This window comes from Schistocerca serialis, chromosome 8 (assembly GCF_023864345.2).
Source record: "Schistocerca serialis cubense isolate TAMUIC-IGC-003099 chromosome 8, iqSchSeri2.2, whole genome shotgun sequence".
In the NCBI taxonomy this organism is placed as follows: Eukaryota; Metazoa; Arthropoda; class Insecta; order Orthoptera; family Acrididae; genus Schistocerca; species Schistocerca serialis.
In genome coordinates, this window is record NC_064645.1 from 585,131,159 (window position 1) to 585,149,031 (window position 17,873).

General features: G+C 44.0%; 1 protein-coding gene across 1 annotated transcript in view; it reads left to right on the forward strand.

The window, feature by feature from the left end:
• Positions 1–17,873, forward strand: part of LOC126417139 (orexin receptor type 2-like) — a 131,243-nt gene that overhangs the window by 61,730 nt on the left and 51,640 nt on the right. Inside the window, exons 3-4 of the mRNA XM_050085035.1 lie at positions 4,178–4,447; positions 16,232–16,391. Coding sequence (XP_049940992.1) covers positions 4,178–4,447; positions 16,232–16,391 — 430 coding nt within the window. The remainder of the gene's footprint in view (positions 1–4,177; positions 4,448–16,231; positions 16,392–17,873) is intronic.

Consider the following 17,873-nt stretch of genomic DNA (forward strand, 5'->3'; position numbering starts at 1 on the left):
GAGAATTTCTCCCTGAATCGTAACTGCGCGCTGGACCGTTGCGTCTAAAGTTATTCTGTCTCCCGTAATAATAATTATTTTCGTTCCCATATTGTCTGTTTCTCTGATTGTCTCTGTGATAGTCACTACCGCAGAGCGGTGATCTTTCCCTGTAATTATTACTACTCTGCCAACGGTTGTCGTACGGGTGGTGTCTATTTTGGTCACGATTTGCGTTGTAAGAATAGACCTGTCGTGTCCAGTTATTGTTTTTGTCGTCACGGAATTGTGACGGAAGTGACCTGTAGTGATTGTTTTCCTGTTTTCGCATCCCGCGACTGTCTGTGTCAATTTCCAGTTCTTGTAACAGTCCCTGAAAAGCTTCAATGTCGTCTTTGCAACGTCCTGCTAAAATAATATGTCGTAAATGTTCAGGCAATTTGAGTAAGCAAATGCGGATGAGTTCTGAGGGGCTGTATGGGTTTGAAAGATATTGATTCTTACGCAACATGTCTTCAAAATATTTCACAAGACTGGAAAATTCAGATTGTTCGAAACGTTTCATCATTATGATGCTATGTTTTACCCGGTCTTGTGTGGCTTGAGACCAATATGCTGAGAGGAAGGCATGGTAAAACTCTCCTTCACTGTGGCAGTCGTGAATTACCGATCGCATTCTTACAGCTGGTTCATTCTCCAAGTAGCCACACATAAATTCTAATCTGTGTTCTAACGACCAGTTGGGAGGAAAACAATGCGAGAATTGATGGAGCCATGCTTGTGGATGAATGTCGTTGCCAGAATTCTTAAATGTTTTGAATTTACGAGTAGTAATGAACAGCTTATAGTCAAAATCGTCATGTCGGCGAGTCGCATGTCGGTCATTGTTACTTCGTTTCGGCGGTTCCATCTCAAAATCCAATGCGCCTTGCCAATTTCTTTCATAATTTCCGAAGTGTCCTGTGTTATTATTTTGTGGTTGTTCTGTATTTCTATGTCCCTCTTCCCGTATTGTAGCGCGAGTGTCCTCTGAAATACGTAATTCTTGTATTACCTGCGTCAACTGATCTTGTACTTCCCGGATTTCTCTTTTGTGCTGTGTATTGATTTGATTTTGATTTTGTTTGAATTTTCTTATTTGTTCATACTCTTCTGTGTCAGTGAAGGCTACGGGTCTTGTGTCATTCAGATCATCATCTACCTTTGTAGATAAGTTAGTGACCTGATCCGAAAGTTCGGTTACTTTCTCCGATAGTGTACTTATTTCCTCCATGTGTCTTTCTGAACCAATTTTCAGGGTATCTACTGTGTCCTTTAAGTTTTCCTGAGTTCTTGCAAGTTGCGTAACCGAATCGATAGACGCAACTGAGTCAATTTTAGCTTGCAAGGTCTCATGATTTTCATGAACAATAGTTTGCAGTTCTTTTATGGCTGCTTCGTGATTCTGTAATGCATTTTCATGCCGCGAAAAAATAGGTTGAAAATGCTCACAAATTTGTGTTTTTACGTCATTACAGACTTTTTGACATTTCTATTCAATGTTATGTAACTCAGTAGTTAAATCTTCACGTGTTTGTTCAAGTGTTTGTTCCAATGAGTCTAACTTTTTAAGATTTTGTTCCACTGTGTCTAACTTTTGAAGATTTTGTTCCATTGTGTCCAACTTTTGCTGTGTTTGTCTCTGATTTTGTTCCATTGTGTCTAACTTTTCAAGCTTTTGTCCCATTTGTTGCATTAATTGTAATAACAATGCACTGGTGTCTGAAACATGTTCCTCAGTGCTTTTCGGCAGTGAATTTGCACCGGCAACATTCACATTTTGACAAGCGGAAAATGTGTCTTGACTCATTTGAGAAAACCGTGAGGACGCAAAACCTGAATCTACAGTATTTGCAAAATTGTGTCCTGTCATTTCGGATTTCTGAGGCGAGCTGTTGCCGACCGATCGATCGATAATGCTTCCCTCTTCACTAATTGTTTCACTGTCCACGCCATTGTTTGCAGCCCGCTCCATTTCCCTATGCACAATTACCAAATTACTACTTTGAACATCAGTTAATTCATTACTCTGCGGCGCTAACACACTGCTTTCGTCTTCACTGTCATTTCTCAGTTTACTTTGGAGCCTAGTATTACGTTTTTCACACGCCATAATTGTCACAATATTTCACACGATAACACAGAAAAACACAATTTGAAGATCAAAAATAAGAGAACATATTAACATAGCACTGAAAATAATTTCTAGTTAATTGCAGCTGCGAAATACTTGGTGCAAATCTACATGCATGCCACAACTGTTTTACTGTACAACAATGAAATACTGCAACTACAAAGGAGATTTTCTCTACAATTATGCGCTAGCAATAAACAATACCGAGCGGGGTGGCGCAGTGGTTAAACACTGGACTCGCATTCGGGAGGACGACGGTTCAATCCCGCGTCCGGCCGTCCTGATTTAGGTTTTCCGTGATTTCCCTAAATCACTCCAGGCAAATGCCGGGATGGTTCCTCTGAAAAGGGCACGGCCGATTTCCTTCCCAATCCTTCCCTAATCCGATGAGACCGATGACCACGCAGTCTGGTCTCTTTCCCCAAACCAACCAACCAATAAACAATAGCTACACTAATTACACAAACTACAAGAAAAAAAAATCAGAAGATTCCAGGTTCGAATCCTGGCAGGGTCGCCATATGAAACGTCCCCTTTGAACAATTATACACGACTGTCCTTAAACTGACACACAATATTTTGTTAGCGCAACGCAATCTGACTTTCAAAATTCCCTGACTGTGCTTAACCTGACACACAATATTTTGTTAGCGCAACGCAATCTGACTTTCAAAATTCCCTACAAAAGAATGGCCCTGACTAACATTAAACTATACCTTTCACAAATCACTTACCTCACAAAAATCTTCGCTGCTCAAGCTACTGCAATACAGCGAGCGCCACTACTGCCAGCTAAATAAAAGATTCAAACTATGGAAGGCACTAACTACTGATAGGGATAGTTAGCAAATGAAAGATATTAATAGAGAACGAACAATGTATTTACCTTGACATCATCATATATAAATATAGCAGTTCATGACAAATTTCAAAACTCCGCCATCTCACTCCCCATATCCACCACTGCTGGCGGCTCACCTCCAACTGCGCAACGCTACGCGCTGTTCACAGCCAGCTGCCTAACACTACAATGGCGAGTATTACAACAATGCAAAGCAGCCACAGACTGCACACAACACAGCCAGTGATTTTCATACAGAGGTGGCGTTACCAATAAAAAACCTAAACAGCCTACTTACATAGAGAAAACATAAACAGCCTACTTACAAAGGTGCTTCAGTCTGGAACCGCGCGACCGCTACGGTCGCAGGTTCGTATCCTGCCTCGGGCATGGATGTGTGTGATGACCTTAGATTGGTTAGTTTTAAGTAGTTCTAAGTTCTAGGGGACTGATGAACTCAGATGTTCAGGCCCATAGTGCTCGGAGCCATATGAACCTTAATCTGCTGAGGCGGCACCAAAGTTTCCTCGGTAGATCAAAACCTTTTGGCTTCTTTGTGAGATCAAGATGATGGACTCTTATTCCCAATGTTTTTGTTGACCATTCATGCTTCCAGTTTTCATTTAGATCAAAACCATCCGCAATGAGTTGTCCTGCAGTAACACTTCCTGGTCTTCTTGATCGCAATCGTTGCTGTGGCGGATGAGAGACTTCCTGGAAGGGTGTGATGTATAAACGTCAGTTACGTAATAAAATTAAGTTACACCATAGTTGAATAATTTGAATATAGACGTTTTGATTCTAGTGTACCACATACGCTTCAGCAAAACCGATTGTTGCTATACCCACTGCCTTCTCATGACATTTGTCCAGTCTGGTAACTTGGCACGTTGCCCTCCACAGCCTTCGGTGGTGTGAAACCTCGGGAAGCTGGTTAAGATGGTTCAAATGGCTCTGAGCACTATGGGACGTAACATCTGAGGTCATCAGTCCCTTAGAACTACTTAAACCTAACTAACCTAAGGACATCACACACATCCATGCCCGAGGCAGGATTCGAACCTGCGACCGTAGCGGTCGCGCGGTTCCAGGCTGTAGCGCCTAGAACCGCTCGGCCGCCCCGGCCAGCTCAGGAAGCTGGCTCGAGTGCCTTGAGAGTGCTGGTGGGAGTGTCCCTGTTGCAGACATCCCCGAGCTGGTGGTGCTGCGCGCCCGGGGCCGCGACTGGGACTCGGTGCTGCTGACGCAGTGCGAGGGCAGCTGGAGCTACGACTCGGAGATGGTGTTCCACGGCGCCAAGAGCCTGCTGCTGTACACGCTGCCGCTGCTCTTCATGTCGGTCGCCTACTTCCAGATCGTGCGCGTGCTCTGGCGCTCCGACAACATCCCGGGTCACGACGACCACAACGGCGACGTCATCAGCTCCAAGCAGGCGGGACACCACGCCACTTTCGGTAAGCGGCCACTTCGCAGTTACCAAGCACATCTCTTTGCTGGTGTAACGCTTAAGGAAACTTCAAAAATAGTACTGGTAGATAACTACATCAACATCTGTGCTGTGCAAGCGGTTTTGTGGTGTATGCCAGAGGTGGTAACACAATCTTTTCGACCCCTCTTTGTTCAATGCGTAAATGGCACAGTGGATGAATGAATGTGTAAGGGTGTGGTTTGTTTTCTTTTTGTTCTTGAATTTAGAACAACTGTGTGACGAGAAATGACAAGTTTAATGTCGTGCTATCTCTCATCAAATGACAGCGTTTCACACAGTTTTCAAATCGCCAACATGAAAACAGCATCAAAAAGTGAAATAAGTTTATACACAACAATGTTAAATATTAACTCTCTGAAAGAACTTTAATCTTAAGCACAATATTATGAAGGTTTAGTTGGAAGATTTTTACTTTAATCCTAAGCACAATAATATGAAAGTTTAATTGGACGTTTCTTTACAAAACTGCTCCTACACGTACGTTATGATGTTGGTCAGTACTACGAAAATCGTCCGATCCCTGTTCAAAGTTCGATACTATTTAGGATGACAATCAAGTCTACAGTCGATGGTTAGTCAAGTGACAAATTTGAGCGCAAGATTAACCAAGGCCCCTCTAGTTTACAGTGGACGCAAACTGGTGCACCAATAAAGTTTACGCCTCAGCAGGCGGCATTTACCGTAAGCTGCGACGTGCTGCTGTCTGCAAGGCCGCTCTCTCCCACTGAAACTCCTACAAAACTAATCTGGCCTTTGCTGAACTTTCCAGCAGAAACTTTCCCTATGTTTCTCGTTATGCAACAAAATGTGTACCCAGCCCTAGTATTATTATGTGGCGATATACACGCACATGGTTAGATCAGTGTGCATATTATAGTGCCCTCTCAGGTCCTGCAAGAACAATTAACTAATTCGGCTGGTTCGTTTCTCCAGAGCTGGAGCTATACGTTGCTACAGCTAATTTTAGCTGGAGTGCAGCCACTGTGAGCGCAGTGTCTAAACAAATTTCTTCTCTGCGACATACGGAGTGTTAAGCACTCTGTTCTGCACCTGACGCCAGTTCGGAGAAGAGTCCATCAAAATTTCTCTCTTCTCCTACTCATGGCAGAACTGCCTCCCTCCACTTGGGTTCCTTTTTCACGTCACGGCTTTTTTCGACCAATAGGAGCATTCCTCTTATTTTGTAGAAACACCCTCTACCAACTGCTACGTCCCTTCTATCAAACTGCGTCGAAACTTCAGTATTTTTCTCCTTCCTACTCAGTATCCGCCAATCGGACGTTTTGTGCCCATTCTAGATGCCTAAAGTACATTGACCTTTCCGTGTGTCGCACTCGCTGGTCGAAAATGTTTCACTTGCTTTTGTTCGTACCCCGTTGGGATTTCGAAACGTAGTTTTATAAAGCTTCTTCTCTGCCCTTGTACCGATGCCCCCGCTAGAGACAGTCCTCTGACTTGAATCACCTGGCTCGTGGTCGCTGTCCTCTTTCCTGTCATCCCTTTAAGTGGTTTCCGGCGTAACTCCCACAGCCATTGTGGAGCTGGCTTCTCAAAACTAAAAGTGACTCGACTCGCTTTCCCTGTTCTACCTTCCGCTCAAAGACATGCATTGTATGGAAATGGTATGTTAATTACCGTCGATTGACTGTCATCCCTTTGCATTACATATTGATACGCAAATCTTCTCATAACTGTTGATTTATTTTCTCATTGCGATTCATAAAGGTCTCATGTAAGGTGCGAATCTGACCATTTATTCTGCCACCTTACAACTTTTTGCAAACTTCCGAATTAGCTCTAATTTCTATGATTTCTCGTTGAGGTCACTTCGTGAGATGCAAGTGCAAGGAAATAAAATCTTGCCCTACTCTTCCAGGGACAGATACTGCAGAACTGCAGTGATAAATCTGCCAACGATACATAACGATTCTCTCGTAGCTTTTTCAACTACATTTATAGTTTGACTCTTATAGAGAAGACAACAGCAACCAGCCACTTTTTATAACGCTATTTATTTATTTAAATAGCGCCGTTACAGGCTTCGAACCAACAGGTTCACGTTAACATAGATTTTACATTAGTTTTCACTCTTTGTTTTCCCAAATGATGACATTTCCTTGTGGAGCGGTGTTTCATTTCGGAAAACAAAGAGTGAAAGTCATATAAAATGCATCTTAACTTGAACTAGTCGTCTGAATACGAACCTTCCGGTTCGAAACCGGTAACAGCGCTGTTTAAATAAATAAATAGCGTTGTAAAAAGTGGCTGGTTGCTTTTTCCTTCTTTGTAAGAGTCAACCTATATTTTGTGCACAGCGACGGGCCCACAATGTCAGTTCTCGACAAAATACCATTTTTCCACTACAGTTTGTTGAGCATCTTGATAATGCTCTCGCACGGACCAAACGATCCTGTGACGAAACACATTGCTCTTCGCTGGATATTCTCTATCGCTCGTATTAATCCGATTTGGTAAAGGCCCCACTCTGATAAACGACACTTAATAATCGGTTAAGCAAGTGTTTTCTCAGCCGCTACGTTCATGGATGTATTGCAGTCCCTTGAAATCCTCCTGATGAAAATCATTCTGTGATCTGCTATTTGTTCAGTTTGTTTTGTGTGGTTATTTTGCTTTGGGTCCCTCAAAGCGGTATCAATGACAGTTTCGTTTGTCTCAGTGTCCGAATGCAAGTCTTTGAATTGGACGCCCCGTCGACGGCTTACGGGTCCCTAATACAGCTCTGTTATCCAACTGGGAAGAGGAAAACTACACTTTAAAGTGGAATACGAACCATATAGTGTTTCTTACGGCTTGAGACTGTTGAGAGGTGAACGGTAGAACAAAAGGTCACTGAAAATTCCACTGATCTGACCAGGTAGCGATCCCGCAACCTCTTGGTTTCTATGCATGCATTTTACCGCTAGATCACCAGGCAGCGATCCAGATGGTTATTCCGAGGCGTTCTACTGAAGATGAAGTTTCCTGTGATCTGCTACGAATAGTGGTAGCGTACAGTATCAGGTTTCTTCTTCTATGTAAGCCTTACGTTTATTTATACTCAGGGTCAGGGGTCAGTCACTGCACCAGTCATCTATCCTGTACAGGTCTTACTACAATTCGCTACAGTCTTTCGGCTTTGCTACCTTCTTAAAGACAAGTGCATAATCTGTGACAAGGTCCACGGAGCTTCCGACGCTATCCGCTAGATCATACATCAGGTGGTTATAATTCAGATTTCCCTATTTAAAACGTTATGACATGGAAACTAATTACCGTACGATGACCAGACTTGGTAGCATTAATGTCAATGACATGGGGAAGAGACATAATGCAGAATCAATGTAACTGAAACACTTTTATTGTGAAGCTACGGTACATCATATCATTATATACCGGTACCATTACTGCTACAAAAAAGGCTCAATATGTCGCCCATCAGTGATCCGAAGAGTCTGAAAGCGCAGGATTGCATTCTGCACAGCAGAACGAAGCACGTCCATAAGTATGCTGGCTACCTGTCTTGATATGCTCCGCTTCAGATCAGCACATGTGTGAATGTTCCGCTCGTAAAGGAAACGAGCAGCTAAATAATTCGATTGTTTCCAAATGTGTTATGGAGAAGCAGGTGAACTTCGCGAACGATGTGCGGTGGGGCCCCATCCTGCATGAAAACTGTTGAGCTCGGTCTCTCTTCTGTAGGTCGGGTATGGCCTGCTGGCGACGCATATCGCAGTAATGCTGGCCTGTCACACTGCACGTCTTTGGCCCTTGCGTGCCAAACTATTCAAAAAAGAATGGGCCAATGGTGAACGGAGCCGTGATGCCACACCATACGTCGACACGTTCACAATGCAGAGGAACTTCATGCACAGTGACTGGAAGTGAAGATCCCCACACTAGGAAATTCTGTGTATTCACCTCATCCATCAGAGAAAAATGAGCTTCGGCTGTCCATCGGGTGGTCCAGAGCCAGCCCTCATCAGTCCTTGTAAGAAAGTGGAAAAAAAATGGTTCAAATGGCTCTGAGCACTATGGGACTTAACTTCTAAGGTCATTAGTCCCCTAGAACTTAGAACTACTTAAACCTAACTAACCTAAGGACATCACACACATCCACGCCCGAGGCAGGATTCGAACCTGCGACCGTAGCGGTCGCGCGGTTCCAGAAGAAAGTGGAGATCGAAGTCAACACGTCATTCAGCGTCCTGTAAGGTACCGAGCGAGATGCCGCAGTGGTTACTACACTGGACTCGCACTCGGGAGGACGACGGTTCAAACCCGCGTCTGATCATCCTAATTTAGGTTTTCCGTGATTTCCCTAAATCGCTCCAGGTAAATGCCGGGATGGTTCCTCTGAAAGGGCACGGCCGACTTCCTTCCCCGTCCTTCCGTAATCCGATGAGACCGATGACCTCGATGTTTGGTCTCTTCCCCAAAACAATCCAATCCAACCCTGTGAGGTAAGGTGCTGTACGATGTGGATCCTATATGCATACCATCTTAGAACGGCTCGAAGCACCTTTCGTACAGTGGACCACGGGATGTTCAACAGTCGTGAAACAGCACGCGCACTTCATGACGATCGAGAATTGCGCGCAGCAGCTGTGGTGCAACCGGTCGTCGGCCTCTTCCCAGAGCGACGCCCAGTTCTTCAGTTCATTCGAACTTCTTCATCATGCTCCGGACCGTAGGTGGCGAAAGAGGACCCTTCCGTAATCCCTCCAGCCGGCGATATTCTCGAAGTACAGCTGTAGGATTGCTGTTGTTCTGATAACAGAGTTTCAACAATAATACCCTGCTCCTTTGGTCCAAGCTCGGTTGACACTGAGACAAACGACGACTGGTAACTTGTGTGAGACTATGTATCACGATGACTGATGACGGAACCTGGTGGCCACAGTTGGAACTGGACGGTGGCGCAGAGACCCATGGAAATCATGCACCCCGTACTCTGAACATTAATGCTGTCAAGTTTGGTACTCGTACTGTAATTAGTTTCCATGTTATAACGCGTTAAATAGGGAAAGTTTAATCACAGCCACCCAATACACATTCCAGTCACAGTAATGTGACCACCTCTCGAAAGATCGAATAATCACCTCTTGCAGTGCGACCGTTACTTCACATGCAGGAAGAGAGTCAGTGAGGCTCTGGAAAGTACCAACAGGGATACGGAGCCATTCCGACTCTAGTGCTGAGGCCAGCTGCACTAGGTTTCTCGGTTGACGATCCATGGGGCGAACAGTCTTATCGAGGTAGCCCCACAGATCCTCGATTGGGTTTATATCCGGGGAGTCTGTTGGCCGGGGCAGTACAGTAAATTCCACCTTGTGCTTTCCGAACGACGCACGTACACCGCGAGCTGTGTGATATGTTACATTTCCTGCCGATAGATCCCATCTGCCGAAGAGAAATAAACTGAATGTAGAGATGGACATGGAACCAAAGAATAGATTCATACTTCTCTTGATCCATTGTGGGTTCCAGAATGGCGAGATAACGCCAAGGCCATAACGTGTCCTACAGGGCAGCACCTTTTCTAACAAACTTTTCTGCAAAGAGTTAAATGTAAAAATATTATCTGCATAAACATGTTCTTTACGGTACATTTTAAAATAATTCTATACCTAATATCTGAGTCAACTAGAAGCAAATATTTCCATCGTTTGGTACCTTACAGCTGGTATACACACAGAAGACCCAAAGAAACTGGTTCTCACGTATATTATCGTGTAGGGCCCAGTGAGCACGGAGAAGTGCCGCAACACAACGTGATATGGACTCGACTAACGTTTGAAGTAGCGCTGGAGGGAAATGACACCGTGAATCCTGCAGAGCTGTCCATAAATCCGTAAGAGTACAAGAGGGTGGAGATCTCTACGTTGCAAAGCATCCCAGACATGATCAGTAACGTTCATGTCTAGGGAGTTTGGTGTGTAAGTAGGCTGTTTAGGTTTTCTTATTGGTAACGCCACGTAGCGCTCCGTATGAAAATCGCTGGCTGTGCTGTGTGCAGTCTGTGGCTAGTTTGCATTGTTGTCTGCCATTGTAGTGTTGTGCTGTTGGCTGTTAACAGCGTGTAGCGTTGCGCTGTTGGTGAGCCGCCAGCAGTGGTGGATGTGGGGAAGTGAGATGGCGGATTTTTGAGAGCGGATGATCTGGACGTGTGTCCATCAGAAACAGTACATTTGTAAGAATGGATGTCATATATATTATGACTTTTGATCACTATTAAGGTAAATACATTGTTTGTTCTCTATCAAAATCTTTCATTTGCTAACTATGCCTATCAGTAGGTAGTGCCTTCAGCAGTTAGAATCTTTTATTAAGCTGGCAATAGTGGCGCTCGCTGTAATGCGGTAGTTCGAGTAATGAAGATTTTTGTGAGGTAAGTGATTCATGAAAGGTATAGGTTAATGTTAGCCAGGGCCATTCTTTTGTAGGGATTACTGAAAGTCAGATTGCGTTGCGCTAAAAAAATATTGTGTGTCGGTTTAAACACAGTGATGTATAATTTTTCTTAGGGGACGTTTCATAGGTGGCCAGCGGAATTGTTTAATCTCAGAAGAGTGTTCCTGGAGCCACTCTATAGAGATTCTGGACATGTAGGGTGTCGCATTGTCCGGCAGTAATTGCCCAAGTCCTTCGGACCGCACAATGGGCGTGAATGGATGCAGGTGACCAGATAAGGCGCTTACGTACGCGTCACCTATCAGAGTCTTATCTAGGCGTATCAGAAGTCCCACATTACTCCAACTGCACTTGTCCCACACCATTACAAGGGGCTTCACCGGCTTGAACAGTCTCTTGCTGACAAGCAGGGTCCATGGATTCATGAGGTTGTCTCCATGCCTGTACACATGCATCCACTCGATACTATTTGAAACAAGACTCGTCCGAAGAAGCAACATGTTGCCAGTCATCAACAGTCCAATGTCAGAGTTGACGGGACGAGGCGAGGCGTAAAGGTTTGTGTAATGCAGTCATCAAAGATACACGAGTGGGTCTTCGGCTTCGAAAGCACATATTGATGATGTTTCATTGAATGATTCGCGCGCTGACACTTTTTGATGGCCCAGCATTGAAATCTTTAGCAATTTGTGGAAGGGTTGCACGTCTGTCACGTTGAACGATTCTCGTCAGTAGTCGTTGGTCCCGTTCTTGCAGGATCTTTTCCTGGTCGCAGTGATGTCGGAGATTTGATTTTTTACAGAATTCTTGATATTCACGGTACACTCGTGAAATGGTAGTACGGAAAAATTCCCATTTCATCGTAAACTCGGAGATGCTGTAACCCATTGCTCGTGCGCCGACTATAACACCACATTCAAAATCTCTTACATCTTGATAGCCTGCGATTGTAACAGCAGTAACCAATCTAACAACTGCGCCAGACACTTGTTGCCTTATATAGGCGTTGCCGACGTCAGTGCAGTATTCCGCCTGTTTGCAGATGTCTGTATTTGAATACTCACGCCTATACTAGATATCTTTCGCGCTTCAGTGTAATTTTATCGAACATCTTGTTGGAACACTGACGGCTGAGGTAGAAATCTTAATTAATGCGACCAGTTTCGACCATTAATATTGTCGTCAGGTACCTGAACTCATCCGTGAAAAGACCATTGCTATATAAAGTGGGACAAAGTTTTACAATCATATGAAATCGAATAATGGCAATACAAAAATATTTTCATTTACAGTAACCGTGAGAATACAAACATAACGTTCCATCTCACTGTACATTTTCAAAGATATGAAGTGGTCAACAGAACTCAGTAAATATAGTTCAGAAGTGTTATGTGTCAATAGTATAGTAGTACAACGCTTCCAACGTGTGAAATTTTGGCAGAACATCATTGTTAGATGTCTCATTCATTGGTTTTCTGCAACAGTTTACAACTCTCGAGAGTGGAAGTGTTGTACAAGTGATATTATGTTATTGATACACTGTATCTTCTCAAAAATTTTTGAAGTTGTCCAGCTGATGTTTTTGTTCCTATGACGAGTCGGTGGGACATCACGCAGATACTGTAATTGAAGAAATTTTGTGCCTCTTGATGATCTGCAACAATTGAAACCGGTGGCAATAATAAAGGTTTTCATACCAAGCAGCGCAGTACAACATGAATTTTGATAAAGAAATATACTGCCGGCCGAAGTGGCCGTGCGGTTAAAGGCGCTGCAGTCTGGAACCGCAAGGCCGCTACGGTCGCAGGTTCGAATCCTGCCTCGGGCATGGATGTTTGTGATGTCCTTAGGTTAGTTAGGTTTAACTAGTTCTAAGTTCTAGGGGACTAATGACCTCAGCAGTTGAGTCCCATAGTGCTCAGAGCCATTTGAACCAAAGAAATATACTAATAGAGCATTTTATTTTGACTCAGGCCTGTCGCAGTTATGTATGAAGATTTTGACGTTAATTAGTCACATTCAGACGCATTATTGTTGTTTTTGCCATTTAGTGCTATAAGGTACCTACGCAATAATACAGCAGAGAAATGGATGTTGACTACCTCTGTTCTTGTATTTCGTGGGTTCTGAGAAAGCTGTACAATAGGCGTTGAGAATTAAGGTATTTGTTCAATCCCATTTAGTACACTAAAGAATCTAAACTTCAGTGCAATCACTTCCATTAGACATGATAATGTTGGTGAGCAGTACAGAATTCTGTGAGACACTGGGACTCGAACCAAGAACGTTGCCTTTCATGGGCCATGATCTTACTGACTGAGTCATTTTCTTATTGTTTTACATTTTACTTTTTTTATTTTTTTTTATTTTCTATGGTCCTCTTCCTACATTACAGCCCAGCTTTTTGCTAGTCATTATCGCCACCATCGGCATTCATCTACATCTACATGGATACTCTATAAATCACTTTTAAGTACCTGGCAAAGGGTTCATCGAACCACTTTCATAATTCTCTGTTATTCCAAGGTCGTATAACGCGAGGAAAGAACGAACACCTATATCTTTCCGGACGAGCTCTGATTTCCCTTATTTTCTCGTGGTGATCATTTCTCCCTATGTAGTCCGGTGTCAACACAGTATTTTCTCATTCGGAGGAGAAAGTTTGCGGTTGGAATTTCGTGAGAAGATTCCGTCGCAACGAAAAACGCTTTTCAATTAATGATGTCCAGCCCAAATCCTATATCATTTCTACGACACTCTCTCCCATATTTCGCGACAATACAAAACGTGCTGCCCTTCTTTGAACTTTTTCGATGTACTCCGTCAGTCCCATCTGGTAAGGATCCCACACCACGCAGCAAAATTCTAAAAGAGAACGGACAAGTGTAGTGTAGGCAGTCTCGTTAGTAGATCTGTTACATTTTCCAAGTGTCCTACCAAAAAAACGCAGTCTTTGGTTAGCCTTCCCCACAACATTTTCAATGTGTTCCTTCAAATTTAAGTTGTTCGTAATTGTAATACCTAGGTATTTAGTTGAATTTACGGCTTTTAGATTAGAGTCATTTATCTGCTCGATTCCGAAACAAACTATCTCCTCTGGGAGTAGTATATCTGAACACCTAAATGAGAGAAAATAAGGGCCCTGGACGAGATTTAAATAAGGGAAAGATAAATGACAAAAAAATTCTTATTTATCTTTTTAAGGACGTTGAGAAATTAATAAGGTGATTAATGTGAAGTTTTTATCATCATCTACCAGCACTACTCGCAGATAGTTATGGAAGGTGACATTATACAGGGTGTCCCACAAATGTGGGGAAAAACTGCGAAGGGTTGTACAGGGTGTCTTGAGGAACAAACAGAAGATAGGAACACGTATCCGGAAAAGTCATTCAAGACGCCACAGAAGGGCGATATTATAGGTGACAGTGCCTGCCACTATTTCACCCCTTCGGCGGCGAACGTGAATTTCTACGCTGGCAGTCCGTAGACGTAACGTCTCCCAATGTTGTTTGTTATTCAGTAATTGCAGCAGATTGCCACTATCGGCAGTGGGGAAGGAGGAGCTATCTGCTGCATAGCCAGGCCATGTATCCCATGAATGCGATGCTCTGTTGCGTCGGTGTATGACGGTTTCAGACATTGCAGTTTGTTTTTGTCATGTATAGGGGAAAACATAGGAGATTTTAGAGGCTCCCAGGAGAAACATAAACTGCAGATGGAAACCATCATACACCGAGGCAACAGAGCATCGCATTCACAGGAGAGGAGGACTTCCCACGCAGCGGCTAGCTCCACCGGCGATCGTGGCACGCAGTCGCTATCACTGAGTAGCAAACGGCGTTGAGAGACGTTGCGCCTGCTGTCCGTCAGCGTGTGAAGTCATGTTTGCTGACGAAGGGATGGTCCAGTGGCGGGCGCCGGCTCCTATAACTTCGATGGGCTGTAGGGTCGTTAGATGGGGCTTCTGGACACGGTTAGTATCATACATATTTTGTTCCTCAAGACACCGTCTATAGCCCCTCGAAGTTAGCAGCAATATTTCTGGAAATCCCAGTATTTTTTCTGAAATTGGCGTTCCCTCATCCAGTGTTGCTAAAGGGTGTAGTCCGCTATACGAGGTTTATTGCATATAGTGGACGCACTGTGTTGAATCCTGCCTAGTCGTCGAACATGACGTGTCTGAGAAACATGCTTTCTCGGATCGCTAGACAACAATTCAAACAAATCGTAGTAATAAATTTTATTAAGACAACTAAATAACAATACTTAACTTTGAGAAATACATAGATGTATCGCAAGCAATGGGCTACATGCAAAATAAATAAGCCTCTTCAGTATATACAATTCCTAATACAAGTTAAGTAATAAAATTGATGCTTCAATCCAGGCCGCCCGTATTGATTCTTCTCCTCGACTGGGCCGCGACTAGTCGGGCGTCGCGCTTATTTCCTCTTCGCATAGAGGCCGCTGCTATCGTGTTGTGGTCCTGGAGAGGGGTCGGTCAGCGTGCTATTGGCTGACCTCTTCTCACAGCCCCCTCTGCTCTGTCGTTCCCGACTGGCGTACCGGCGTTTTACTTTACGTCATAACACACTGACCAACGAGCCAGATGTAGCTGTGACGTGTTGCGCTAGGGAATAACATTCCACATGGTCGTGGCAAGGTCGTGATTTTAGGAGTCGTCCTTGTTACACTTGCAATTTCTTTTTAGCTCCAATGCGAATAGACTCACGAATGGGTTGTTCACAATGAAACTAATGGACAATAATGACTATTGTTTAAAGGAAATACAAAATTAAATGGCTGTTAGTTTTAGTTAAGAAAGCATGACCCATACTAGCAGCTTCATTTGCGGCAGTAACCTCTCCTCTAACATCCTAGCTTCACAGAAGCTCTCCTGCGTCCCTTCTGGACTATAAAAAGGGAGGTTCCGGATTTAAGACTCAGCCCGGCACTCAGTTGTAATCGACGATTACTAGAGTCCTGGGCTCGCGGGGTAGCCGAGCGGTCTTAGGCGTCTTGTCACAGTCCACGCGGCTTCCCCCGTCGGAGGTACGAGACCTCCCTCGGGCATGGGTGTGTGTGTGTCGTCCTTAGGGTAAGTTAGTTTAAGTTAGATTAAGTAGTGTGTAAGCTTAGGAACCGATGACCTCTGCAGTTTGGTCCCGCAAGACCTTACCACAAATTTCCAATTTTACTGGAGCCCTTGCCGTTTCAGACCTTACACCATGTACCTCTTCTCGAGCAGTTTAATTGTAGTTCATGCATGACAGCACATTGCTGCATATTGATTTCAATTCACGCGAGCTTACCACTTACTCTGTTGTGCCCGCAGCGCCGTCTGGTAGCGTCGGCAGCCGTCGGGTGCCGATGGCCGGCAACTCGACCACGGAGGCGCAGCTGCGGTCGCGGCGCAAGGCCGCCAAGATGCTGGTCGCCGTCGTCGCCATGTTCGCCATCTGCTACCTGCCCGTCCACCTGCTCAACATACTCAGGTGGGTGCGAGGCGCGCACCACAACAGAATGTGGTTCCTCTCATACATTTGTCAGACTATTACAGAATGTTCTCAGTGCGTTCATTTGGTGCCTTCTAAGTATTTACAGAAAAAAAGAAAAAAAAGAATCATTAGTCACGGAAATTTATATCTCCTCACATGTGTTCCCTCCAATTCTAGAAAAAATTTTGCACTGTGACGTTGGTACCTGACTCTCGAGATGATAAAAGTCGATGACTACGCATTGTTTGACGTAGGGGGAACAACAGGAAGCTATTAGGCGATAAATCTGGTGAGTTTGGGCACTGACGAGGGGACCTTCTGGGAGGTGCATCGAGTTATGAGCTCCCTCTTCGCCTGCTTATAGTGTGGGTAGGCACCTATCACACCCTAGAATTGCAGGTGCCAATGCGGCCGCGTTTTTGAAATATTGCCTGTTAAAGTTTGGGCAGCTCTTTATATACAGAAAAGTTTCGCTATTGTGACAAGTGAGCGAGTAGCCGATTGGTGAGCCAGCGAGACTCACGTCCAGGCGACCCTGGTTCAAAACCCGTCTATGCTACTTCTGTTTTCGCGACGCAAAAAAAGAAGTACTCCATATCGTCAATGCAGTGGCGTTTCCCGCGGACTTGAGAAAATACAGATGTGATTGCCACGAAAATGAATGTGCATTCGTACAATGTTCGTGGCGTCGAAAGTACAAATGGTTTGATTGTTTTTATAACAAGTATCATCTGCCGGAAATTGCTCGTCAAAATATAGGAAATATCGATTAACTTTCCATTAAATGAAACATATTTTTAATCCCTCATTCGTTGGTATTTTTTTAATATTCTCTACCTCAACGGAACAAAATTACAAAAAAACGAAAAGAAACTGAACAATAATAAAATATTTCAAGAAATTACATTACGGTTAATTTCCTGTTAAAATAAAAAAATACAAAAGACTGAAACAAAATGTGACATTCAATTTGTAATTTTGATTTATAGATTTTATTAATTGTGGAATGTTCATGATTAATTATAAATTAAAACAAGCATTTGAAAAAAAAGGAAACAAAAGCGGCATAGACGGGTTTTGAACGAGGGTCGACTGGACGGCAGTCTCTGTTGTGGACTGGCAAGACAGCCAATCCACAGTGACGGGTAGCCGAAAGGCACGCGTTTAAGCTCACGCAGGCTGGCGTGAGGTCTGGAACTGGACAAGGTAATTAATATAGCCAATAACGTACGTAGCTGCTGGAATACTTAACTTTAATCCACAATTGCTGAACATCGGTCTGACGGTACATGCATCACAAGATAAATAGCAAATGATAATGGCGCCTTGCTAGGTCGTAGCAAATGACGTAGCTGAAGGCTATGCTAACTATCGTCTCGGCAAATGAAAGCGTAATTTGTCAGTGAACCATCGCTAGCAAAGTCGGCTGTACAACTGGGGCGAGTGCTAGGACGTCTCTCTAGACCTGCCGTGTGGCGG